The following is a 12999-nucleotide window of genomic DNA, read 5'->3' as shown; positions in this document are numbered from 1 at the left end:
CAAATAGTAACCTCCTAGCTTATGCTACATCATCCAAGGGACCTTTCCCTTTAAATAAAAACACATACTAATAGAACTTACATATTACTCCGACACAAGAGACACCTTACTGCAACCACCCCGTCCACAAAACTCCAGCCCAAAATAGGTTCCTATTCTAACCATTGTTCCAGGGTTCTCATGATATGACTTTCATCACCATTTTTATTTGGCTTAATAAAAAAAGATTATCGCAAGTTGATGAAGTTCCCTGTCTTGTCATTTTATCCTAATTTACCTAACCAGTCATTACCAAGAGCACCCCAAGTAGCATAGAAGGAAAAAAGTACTTAGTAAATAATAAATGATTAGAACAATCTTCTGTTCTCCTTGTACACTGATTGATTAATTACCAAACTAGTCAGAAATTATTTAATTAACAAGCAATTCCCAATAACCAGCACTAACAACCACTGCCATGAAGACACTGGCTGGAGAACATAACTTTTTCTAAAACCAGGTTTAAGTCAACTACCCACTTTGTATTTGGGCTATCTTAGGTATTGCACTTAAGTTGTGATAGTGGGTCCCTTCGATAAGAGAGTACCTTAGGTCTTGGGTGGAGTGTTATTTTTTGGGGGAGGGTGGTTGGGTGAAACATTTTGTTTTTAGGGCAGGATGATGTTCTTTTTTTTTTATTTTTTTATTTTTTTTAAGAAATGGTCCCTTTGGTGATAAAGGGTTTGCACTGAGTGGATGTAGTAACTTGCTAGAGAAGGTTTGTCTGGGATTACTTAGCAGGACTAGGATTAGTGCAATGTTGCAGTGGAGTGAAAGAGCTCGTATTTATTACAGTGGAAGGAGGTAAAATTATGCACCAATACCTTATATCAGGGTTCTTAAAAAACCCAGTGCCAAGATACCACATTCCTTTGCAACCCTATTTTTATGGTTGGTCTGAAATTTTCAGAAGTAATAAACCACAAGATAGCTGACATTTTTGGCTAAAATGTGTGTGTTCTTTATTCCTGATTGTAGTCAAACTTGAAAGTGTTATAAAAGGTAATAACACACACACACATATTCATACAATACACACATAGTCATACAACACACTCACCACCACACTCTCATACAACACAGGCACACACACACACCACACACACCCATACAACACAGACACACACTCTCATATACAACACACTCTTATACAACACACACACAAGTCACGACCCAAGAAATGTGGTGTTGCGACCCAGTAATGGGTCCGGACCCGTGGTTTGAAGAACCCTTCCTTATATAGTATTATTTCAGTGCAATAGATAATTTTATGTTGATCTGTCTATATTTTAAAATTTGTTTACCACCCCTTGTTTGATTTTATTTATTTATTTTTAACTTTTTCATGCAGTTTCCCATGCAAACAGATCTTCCCCAATATCAATTCCGAGCAGTGATGAAGACAGTATTGCTGATCCAGATAGTAGCACTCCAGATCTATTTGAATCAGATTTGCTTGTTCCACCTAATAGAACCTCTGAGATCCAAGAGGAGATATCACCACTTATTTTCTCTGAAAGAAGCAGACATTCAGATACCCAAGAGCCAGTCAAAGAGGCGCATGACGTGTGCAAGAAAGACACTAGTCTAGTAGATACTTCTGGTAACAGCTCTGGAGTACCCTGTGCACAAGCTAAAAGAAAGGAAGATGCTACCCACACATCACATAAATTACCTCTTCTATCTCAGTCCTCACAAAGTAGCCCCATGAGTTCCAGTCTGTTACAAAGTTGTCCTCTCAGAAGGGTGTCTTTGGGCAACTCTTTCAAGCTAAGTCCAATAGCATGGTCTGGTTCTGAAAGTGAGTTCAGCCCAGGAAGTTCTAGGATTTCCCCCACTAAGCGTGATGATCAAACTAACAGAAACCATAACCAGCTCATAGAGTGTAAAGGGGTTAAGAGGAAACAAGAATTGCAAGATATAGACACAGACTGGATTGACATGCACAGCAAGAACACCAGAATATCTGCAAAAGATTTTGAAAAAGGGCCTAAGGAAGGAGAAAGGATAATTAAAAAAATAAATATGGAATGTTCCAGAGATTTTAAAATTAACTTAGACAAAACTACACCCAGCTTAAGTTTTGCAGTAAAGGAAAGACTGGCAGAAAGTAACAATATGGACAAAGCACTAATAAATAAGGAGAGAGCAACAACCAGCACAGTAAGGCAAAATAAAGCACCATTCAAACCTCCTCTCATCTTCAAGGTTAAAGAGAAAACTGCACCACCTGTCATAGAGATGAACCAAGAAAAGCAGGTGAAGAATGCTTTTTATTTTGTTAACATATTACATGCTATTATAATAAATGCAATATTTAGACATAATAACATCCATTGCGCAGACTAAATTGATATTTTACAGCATTGAAGTTTAGTATTTAGTGCAGTGTATCAGTTTGAAAATACTCTTTGTTAACCTATTGTATAGTAAATATATAACTTTCTACATTGGCCCTTCATCTGGCTGTGTAAAGTTAATTTCAGAATTCTAATAGTGCATTTATGCTATAAACACAGTAGACTGTACCACTTAGTCAGTCCTCACAAAAGATCTCAACGAGTTCTAGTCTGCTATAAAGTTGTTCTCTCAAGCTAAGTCCAGCAGCACTGTCTGGTTCTGAAAGAGAATTCCGCCAGGAAATGCTAGGACAATAATTTCTCCATCTGCAAATTCAGGGACATAGAACTCTAATTTTTTCTTTCATAATTCAGATACAGTATACAATTTGAAACAAATTCTATTATCGAATTTGCTCCATTATCTTAGCATCCTTGTTAAAGGAGCAGCATTGCACTACTGGGAGCTAACTGAACACACCAGGTGAGCCAATAACAAAAGGCACATATCTGCAGCCATCAATCAACAGCTAACTCCCAGTAGTGTGTTGCTGCTCCTAAACCTACATAGGTATGTTTTTCAACAAAGAATATAAAAAGAACAAAATAAATTAGATAATAAGTTATAATAAGTAAACTGGATTTACTTTTAATTGCGTACTCTGATTCATTAAAGAAAATGTGGGGGGTTTATGTCCCTTTAACTGCAAGAGATTACATTTTCTTTAGGTCAAGTGTAGGGGAATAAATATCGCCTCGAGACCCTCACGGGTGATTAGTTTGCGCTCTATAAGTACCCAATAGATAGAAATAAAATACTCATTTATGATGCTGGTAATAATTTCTGTTTTCAGTTTTATTATGAGCTTTTCTTCTTCATGGCTTAAAGTCGTAACATAATAATGGTTGCATTAAATGGGTATAAAGTCTGGTTAATAAAATGTATAGCCTAAGTTTAAAGGGATAGAAAACACCAGAATTGTTGTTGTTTAAAAAGATAAATAATCCCTTTATTACTCATTCCCCAGTTTTGCATAACCAACACAGTTATAATAATACACGTTTTACCTCTGTAATTACCTTGTATCTAAGCCTGTGCAAACTGCCCCTTATTTCAGTTCTTTTGACAGACTTGCATTTCCATCTAAAGGGTAGGAGAGTCCACGGCTTCATTCATTACTTGTGGGAATTAAGAACCTGGCCACCAGGAGGAGGCAAAGACACCCCAGCCAAAGGCTTAAATACCTCCCCCACTCCCCCAGTCATTCTTTGCCTTTCGTCACAGGAGGTGGCAGAGAGGTGCCGGAAAATCGGAGGTCTCTTATGAGGGGTTCTACCCTTCACTATGGGACAGGAGTTTAAGTAGCCCTTCAAGCTTCTCGATTGAGGGCCTGGATGAACGTTAGAGTCTGGAGATGCAGAGGGAGCTTCCCTTTGCGACACCATCCCGACTCATAATAACAGCTCCTACAGCAATCGGCGTTGACGAGTTTTGCAGATTGCGTTCTTCTCTCAAGTCCATGTTAGGAGCGCAGCTATCACCTGTCACACTTGAAGGGCCGTGTTCCTGTTCCACGGCGTAGATTCTGGTAAGATCGTTTCATATTATATTTCTCCAACATTGGTGTGTCCGGTCCACGGCGTCATCCTTACTTGTGGGATATTCTCTTCCCCAACAGGAAATGGCAAAGAGTCCCAGCAAAGCTGGTCACATGATCCCTCCTAGGCTCCGCCCACCCCAGTCATTCTCTTTGCCGTTGCACAGGCAACATCTCCACGGAGATGGTTAAGAGTTTTTTGGTGTTTAAATGTAGTTTTATTCTTCTATCAAGTGTTTGTTATTTTAAAATAGTGCTGGTATGTACTATTTACTCTGAAACAGAAAAGGATGAAGATTTCTGTTTGTAAGAGGAAGATGATTTTAGCAGACAGTAACTGAAATCAATTGCTGTTTCCACACAGGACTGTTGAGATGAAGTAACTTCAGTTGGGGGAAACAGTTAGCAGTCTTTTCTGCTTAAGGTATGACTAGCCATATTTCTAACAAGACCATGTAATGCTGGAAGGCTGTCATTTCCCCTCATGGGGACCAGTAAGCCATTTTCTTAGTTAAACATAAAAGAATAAAGGGCTTCAAAAAGGGCTTAAAAACTGGTAGACATTTTTCTGGGCTAAAACAATTGCTTTACTAGGCATATTATGCAGATTCTAACTAATTATTGGTATTATAATCTTGGGGAACGTTTAGAAAAACGGCAGGCACTGTGTTGGACACCTTTTTCAGATGGGGGCCTTTCTAGTTATAGACAGAGCCTCATTCTGGGACTGTATAGGGGTTAAATGTAAAAACGGTTCCGGTTCCGTTAATTTAATTTTGAACAATTCCTTCATACTTTTTCACATATTCAGTAATAAAGTGTTTTCAGTTTGAAATTTAAAGTGACAGTAACGGTTTTATTTTAAGACGTTTTTTGTGCTTTGTTGACAAGTTTAAGCCTGTTTAACATGTCTGTACCATCAGATAAGCTATGTTCTATATGTATGAAAGCCAATGTGTCTCCCCATTTAAATTTATGTGATAATTGTGCCATAGTGTCCAAACAAAGTAAGGACAGTATTGCAACAGATAATGATATTTCCCAAGATGATTCCTTAAAATGAGGGGAGTAAACATGATACTACATCATCCCCTACTGTGTCTACACCAGTTATGCCCACACAGGAGGCCCCTAGTACATCTAGTGCGCCAATACTTATTACCATGCAACAATTAACGGCTGTAATGGATAACTCCATAGCAAATCTTTTATCCAAAATGCCTACTTATCAGAGAAAGCGCGATTGCTCTGTTTTAAACACTGAAGAGCAAGAGGACGCTGATGATAACTGTTCTGACATACCCTCACACCAATCTCAAGGGGCCATGAGGGAGGTTTTGTCTGATGGAGAAATTTCAGATTCAGGAAAAATTTCTCATCAAGCTGAACCTGATGTTGTGACATTTAAATTTAAATAAGAACATCTCCGCGCACTGCTTAAGGAGGTGTTATCTACTCTGGATGATTGTGACAATTTGGTAATTCCAGAGAAATTATGTAAGATGGACAAGTTCCTAGAGGTTCCGGTGCCCCCCGACGCTTTTCCTATACCCAAGCGGGTGGCGGACATAGTAAATAAAGAGTGGGAAAGGCCCGGCATACCTTTTGTTCCCCCCCCTATATTTAAGAAATTATTTCCTATAGTCGACCCCAGAAAGGACTTATGGCAGACAGTCCCCAAGGTCGAGGGGGCGGTTTCTACTCTAAACAAACGCACTACTATTCCTATCGAAGATAGTTGTGCTTTCGAAGATCCTATGGATAAGAATTTAGAGGGTTTGCTTAAAAAGATTTTTGTACAGCAAGGTTACCTTCTACAACAAATTTCATGCATTGTTCCTGTCACTACGGCAGCGTGTTTCTGGTTCGAGGAACTAGAAAAATCGCTTAGTAAAGAATCTTCGTATGAGGAGGTTATGGACAGAGTTCAAGCACTTAAATTGGCTAACTCTTTTGTTTTAGATGCCGCTTTGCAATTAGCTAGATTAGCGGCGAAAAATTCAGGGTTTGCTGTCGTGGCGCGCAGAGTGCTTTGACTAAAGTCTTGGTCAGCGGATGTGTCTTCCAAGACAAAATTGCTTAACATTCCTTTCAAAGGTAAAACATTATTTGGACCTGATTTGAAAGAGATTATTTCAGACATCACTGGGGGAAAGGGCCACGCCCTCCCACAGGATAGGTCTTTTAAGGCTAATAATAAGCCTAATTTTCGTCCCTTTCGCAGAAACGGACCAGTCTCTAATTCTGTATCCTCTAAGCAAGAGGGTAATACTTCACAACCCAAACCAGCCTGGAAACCAATGCAAGGCTGGAACAAGGGTAAGCAGGCCAAGAAGCCTACCACTGCTACCAAAACAGCATGAAGGGATAGCCCCCGATCCGGGACCGGATCTAGTGGGGGGCAGACTTTCTCTCTTTGCTCAGGCTTGGGCAAGAGATGTTCAGGATCCTTGGGCGCTAGAAATAGTTTCTCAAGGTTATCTCCTGGAATTCAAGGAACTACCCCCAAGGGGAAGGTTCCACAGGTCTCAATTATCTTCAAACCAAATAAAGAGACAGGCATTCTTACATTGTGTAGAAGACCTGTTAAAGATGGGAGTGATACATCCAGTTCCAATAAGAGAACAAGGAATGGGATTTTATTCCAATCTGTTCATAGTTCCCAAAAAAGAGGGAACATTCAGACCAATTTTGGATCTAAAGATCCTAAACAAATTTCTCAGGGTACCATCGTTCAAAATGGAAACTATTCGAACGATCCTACCTACTATCCAGGAAAATCAATTTATGACTACCGTGGATTTAAAGGATGCGTACCTACATATTCCTATCCACAAGGAACATCATCAGTTCCTAAGGTTCGCTTTTCTGGACAAGCATTACCAGTTTGTGGCACTTCCATTTGGATTAGCCACTGCTCCAAGGATTTTCACAAAGGTACTAGGGTCCCTTCTAGCGGTTCTAAGACCAAGGGGCATTGCAGTAGTACCTTACTTGGACGACATCCTGATTCAAGCGTCGTCCCTGTCAAAAGCAAAGGCTCATACGGACATCGTCCTAGCCTTTCTCAGATCTCACGGATGGAAGGTGAACAAAGAAAAAAGTTCTCTGTCCCCGTCAACAAGAGTTCCCTTCTTGGGAACAATAATAGATTCCTTAGAAATGAGGATTTTTCTGACAGAGGTCAGAAAATCAAAACTTCTAAGCTCTTGTCAAGTACTTCATTCTGTTCCTCGTCCTTCCATAGCGCAGTGCATGGAAGTAATAGGATTGATGGTTGCAACAATGGACATAGTTCCTTTTGCACAAATTCATCTAAGACCATTACAACTGTGCATGCTCAGACAGTGGAATGGGGATTATACAGACTTGTCTCCGACGATTCAAGTAGATCAAAAGACCAGAGATTCACTCCGTTGGTGGCTGACCCTGGACAATCTGTCACAGGGAATGAGCTTCCGCAGACCAGAGTGGGTCATTGTCACGACCGACGCCAGCCTAGTGGGCTGGGGCGCGGTCTGGGAATCCCTGAAAGCTCAGGGTCTATGGTCTCGGGAAGAGTCTCTTCTCCCGATAAACATTCTGGAACTGAGAGCGATATTCAATGCTCTCAGAGCTTGGCCTCAACTAGCAAAGGCCAAATTCATAAGGTTTCAGTCAGACAACATGACGACCGTTGCATATATCAATCATCAGGGGGGAACAAGGACTTCCCTGGCGATGAAAGAAGTGACCAAGATAATTCAATGGGCGGAGGATCACTCCTGCCACTTGTCTGCGATCCACATCCCAGGAGTGGAAAATTGGGAAGCGGATTTTCTGAGTCGTCAGACATTCCATCCGGGGGAGTGGGAACTCCATCCGGAAATCTTTGCCCAAATAACTCAATTATGGGGCATTCCAGACATCGATCTGATGGCGTCTCGTCAGAACTTCAAGGTTCCTTGCTACGGGTCCAGATCCAGGGATCCCAAGGCGACCCTAGTAGATGCACTAGTAGCACCTTGGACCTTCAACCTAGCTTATGTATTCCCACCGTTTCCTCTCATCCCCAGGCTGGTAGCCAGGATCAATCAGGAGAGGGCCTCGGTGATCTTGATAGCTCCTGCGTGGCCACGCAGGACTTGGTATGCAGACCTGGTGAATATGTCATCGGCTTCACCATGGAAGCTACCTTTGAGACAGGACCTTCTTGTTCAGGGTCCATTCGAACATCCGAATCTGGTTTCCCTCCAACTGACGGCTTGGAGATTGAACGCTTGATTTTATCAAAGCGTGGGTTTTCAGATTCTGTAATAGATACTCTGATTCAGGCTAGAAAGCCTGTAACTAGAAAAATTTACCATAAAATATGGAAAAAATATATCTGTTGGTGTGAATCTAAAGGATTCCCATGGAACAAGATAAAAATTCCTAAGATTCTATCCTTTCTACAAGAAGGTTTGGAGAAAGGATTATCTGCAAGTTCTCTGAAGGGACAGATCTCTGCTTTATCTGTTTTACTTCACAAAAGACTGGCAGCTGTGCCAGATGTTCAAGCATTTGTTCAGGCTCTGGTTAGGATCAAGCCTGTTTACAGACCTTTGACTCCTCCCTGGAGTCTAAATCTAGTTCTTTCAGTTCTTCAAGGGGTTCCGTTTGAACCCTTACATTCCGTAGATATTAAGTTATTATCTTGGAAAGTTTTTGTTTTTGGTTGCAATTTCTTCTGCTAGAAGAGTTTCAGAGTTATCTGCTCTGCAGTGTTCTCCGCCCTATCTGGTGTTCCATGCAGATAAGGTGGTTTTGCGTACTAAGCCTGGTTTTCTTCCGAAAGTTGTTTCCAACAAAAATATTAACCAGGAGATAGTTGTACCTTCTTTGTATCCAGTTTCAAAGAAGGAACGTTTGTTACACAATTTGGACGTAGTCCGTGCTCTAAAATTCTATTTAGAGGCTACTAAAGATTTCAGACAAACATCTTCCTTGTTTGTTGTTTATTCTGGTAAAAGGAGAGGTCAAAAAGCGACTTCTACCTCTCTTTCCTTTTGGCTTAAAAGCATTATCCGATTGGCTTATGAGACTGCCGGACGGCAGCCTCCTGAAAGAATCACAGCTCACTCCACTAGGGCTGTGGCTTCCACATGGGCCTTCAAGAACGAGGCTTCTGTTGACCAGATATGTAAGGCAGCGACTTGGTCTTCACTGCACACTTTTGCCAAATTTTACAAATTTGATACTTTTGCTTCTTCGGAGGCTATTTTTGGGGGAGAGGTTTTGCAAGCCGTGGTGCCTTCCATTTAGGTGACCTGATTTGCTCCCTCCCTTCATCCGTGTCCTAAAGCTTTGGTATTGGTTCCCACAAGTAAGGATGACGCCGTGGACCGGACACACCAATGTTGGAGAAAACAGAATTTATGCTTACCTGATAAATTACTTTCTCCAACGGTGTGTCCGGTCCACGGCCCGCCCTGGTTTTTTAATCAGGTCTGATGAATTATTTTCTCTAACTACAGTCACCACGGTATCATATGGTTTCTCCTATATATATTTCCTCCTGTCCGTCGGTCGAATGACTGGGGTGGGCGGAGCCTAGGAGGGATCATGTGACCAGCTTTGCTGGGACTCTTTGCCATTTCCTGTTGGGGAAGAGAATATCCCACAAGTAAGGATGACGCCGTGGACCGGACACACCGTTGGAGAAAGTAATTTATCAGGTAAGCATAAATTCTGTTATCATGATAACGCAGAAGACAGGGCCACATTGTGGCACCTTTATCTTTAATGAATCAAGGGTTATTATTCCTTTAGGGGGATTATTGAACAGGGGGGTATGTACATGATATGTTTATTGTGTGATTGCTGTGTTATGTGCAAGGACGAGGCTCTGGCATTTTTCTCTTGTTAAGTGTGTTCAGTCCACGGGTCATCCATTACTTATGGGATATATTCTCCTTCCCAACAGGAAGTTGCAAGAGGATCACCCAAGCAGAGCTGCTATATAGCTCCTCCCCTCACATGTCATATCCAGTCATTCTCTTGCAACCCTCAACAAAGAAGGAGGTCGCGAGAGGAGTTGGAGTTTTTACTTAATTATTCTTCAATCAAAAGTTTGTTATTTTAAATGGCACCGGAGTGTGCTGTTTTTTCTATCTCAGGCAGTATTTGGAAGAAGAATCTGCCTGCGTTTTCTATGATCTTAGCAGGCGTAACTAAGATCCACTGGCTGTTCTCGACATTCTGAGGAGTAGGGTAACTTCAGAAAAGGGGAATAGCATGCGGGGTCCCCCGCAAATGAGGTATGTGCAGTACAATTTTTTCTGGGAATGGAATTGACTAAGAAAACACTGCTGTTACCCATATGATGTAAGTACAGCCTTAAATGCAGTAGTAGTGACTGGTATCAGGCTGATAAATGTATGCGCAGTTGAGTTATTTTCTAGGGACTAGAATTTGACTGAGAAAATACTGTTAATACTGAAATAATGCTTAAGCCTTATCTGCAGTAGAAGCGACTGGTAGCAGGCTTAGTGATAACTTTGCATGACATTGAAAAAGTTTGTTTTAAAACGTTTACTGGCATGTTATTCGTTTTGTGAGGTACTTTGGTGATAAATCCTTTTGGGCATGATTTTTTTCCACATGGCTAACGTATTTTTCTGCATAGAAACCGTTATATCAGGTCTCCCACTGTTGTAATATGAGTGGGAGGGACCTTTTCTTTTTAGCGCCTTGTTGCGCAGTTAAAATTCTAGCACAGTCTTTCTGCTTCTTCCTCCTTGATCCAGGACGTCTCTAGAGAGCTCAGGGGTCTTCAAAATTCGTTTTTGAGGGAGGTAATCAGTCACAGCAGACCTGTGACAGTGTGTTTGACTGTGATAAAAGCGTTAAATCTTAATGATATCCGTTTTTTGGGTATTGAGGGGTTAATCATCCTTTTGCTAATGGGTGCAATCCTCTGCTAATTAATTCATTTACCGTTAAGAATTGTTGACTAATACTGAATTAGTTCTTTGTTATTCAACTGTGTTTGTTAAAAGCGCTGCAGCGTTTTTTATATTGCTTGTAAATTTATTGAAAGTAATTCCAAGCTTGCTAGCTTCATTGCTAGTCTGTTTAAGCAGAGGAATCTGCTTGTTCATTATGTTCAAAAGCCGATGTGGAGCCCAATAGAAATATGTGTACCAATTGTATTGATATTACTTTGAATAAAAGTCAATCTGTACCGATAAAGAAATTATCACCAGACAACGAGGGGGAAGTTATGCCGTCTAACTCTCCTCACGTGTCAGTACCTTCTCGGGAGGTGCGTGAGATTGAGGCGCCAAGTACATCAAGGCCCTTACAAATCACTTTACATGATATGGCTAATGTTATGAAAGAAGTATTATACAATATGCCCGAGTTAAGAGGCAAGCGCGATAGCTCTGGGTTAAGGACAGAGCGCGCCAATGACACGAGAGCCATGTCTGATACTGCGTCACAATTTGCAGAACATGAGGACGGAGAGCTTCATTCTGTGGGTGACGGTTCTGATTCGGGGAGACCGGATTCAGAAATTTCAAATTTTAAATTTAAGCTTGAGAACCTCCGCGTGTTGCTAGGGGAGGTGTTAGCGGCTCTGAATGATTGTGACACGGTGGCAATCCCAGAGAAATTATGTAGGCTGGATAAATACTATGCGGTACCGGTGTGTACTGACGTTTTTCCTATACCAAAAAGGCTTATAAAGATTATTAGCAAGGAGTGGGATAGACCTGGTGTGCCTTTTTCCCCTCCTCCGATATTTAGAAAAATGTTCCCTATAAACGCCGCCACACGAGACTTATGGCAGACGGTCCCTAAGGTGGAGGGAGCAGTTTCTACTTTAGCCAAGCGTACCACTATCCCGGTGGAGGATAGCTGTGCTTTCTCAGATCCAATGGATAAAAAATTAGAGGGTTACCTTAAGAAAATGTTTGTTCAACAAGGTTTTATATTACAGCCTCTTGCATGCATTGCGCCTGTCACTGCTGCAGCGGCATTCTGGTTTGAGTCTCTGGAAGAGGCGATTCGCACAGCACCATTGGATGAGACTTTGAGCAAGCTTAGAACGCTTAAGCTGGCTAATGCGTTTGTTTCGGATGCCGTAGTGCATTTAACCAAACTTACGGCTAAGAATTCCGGATTCGCCATACAGGCGCGCAGAGCGCTATGGCTTAAATCCTGGTCAGCAGATGTAACTTCTAAGTCTAAACTACTGAATATTCCTTTCAAAGGGCAGACCTTATTCGGGCCCGGCTTGAAGGAAATTATTGCTGACATTACTGGAGGTAAGGGCCACACCCTTCCTCAGGACAGGGCCAAATCAAAGGCCAGACAGTCTAATTTTCGTGCCTTTCGTAATTTCAAGGCAGGAGCAGCATCAACTTCCTCCGCTCCAAAACAGGAAGGAACTATTGCTCGTTACAGACAGGGTTGGAAAGGCAACCAGTCATGGAACAAGGGCAAGCAGGCCAGAAAGCCTACTTCCGCCCCTAAGACAGCATGAAGACAGGGCCCCCTTTCCGGAGACGGATCTAGTGGGGGGCAGACTTTCTCTCTTCGCCCAGGCTTGGGCAAGAGATGTACAGGATCCCTGGACGTTGGAGATTATATCTCAGGGATACCTTCTGGATTTCAAAACTTCTCCTCCACAAGGGAGGTTTCATCTGTCAAGGTTATCAACAAACCTAGTAAAGAAAGAGGCATTTCTACAATGTGTACAAGACCTCTTAGTGATTGGAGTGATCCACCCAGTTCCGCGAACGGAATAAGTGCAAGGGTTTTACTCAAATCTGTTTGTGGTTCCCAAAAAAGAGGGAACCTTCAGACCAATCTTAGACTTAAAAATCTTAAACAAATTCCTAAGGGTTCCATCGTTCAAGATGGAAACCATTCGGACCATCCTACCCATGATCCAAGAGGGTCAATATATGACCACAGTGGACTTAAAGGATGCCTACCTTCACATACCGATTCACAAACATCATTATCGGTACCTAAGGTTTGCCTTTCTAGACAGG

At 41.7% G+C, this 12999-nt stretch overlaps 1 protein-coding gene across 3 annotated transcripts in view; it reads left to right on the top strand.

Moving 5' to 3' along the window:
- Positions 1-12999, top strand: part of ACD (ACD shelterin complex subunit and telomerase recruitment factor) — a 211522-nt gene that overhangs the window by 166821 nt on the left and 31702 nt on the right. For all 3 annotated transcript variants that reach the window (XM_053714675.1, XM_053714676.1, XM_053714677.1), the window contains one exon: positions 1391-2298. In XM_053714675.1, coding sequence (XP_053570650.1) covers positions 1391-2298 — 908 coding nt within the window. The remainder of the gene's footprint in view (positions 1-1390; positions 2299-12999) is intronic.

This window comes from Bombina bombina, chromosome 5, assembly GCF_027579735.1.
Source record: "Bombina bombina isolate aBomBom1 chromosome 5, aBomBom1.pri, whole genome shotgun sequence".
NCBI classification, from domain to species: Eukaryota; Metazoa; Chordata; class Amphibia; order Anura; family Bombinatoridae; genus Bombina; species Bombina bombina.
This window is presented reverse-complemented; position numbering and strand designations above follow the sequence as displayed.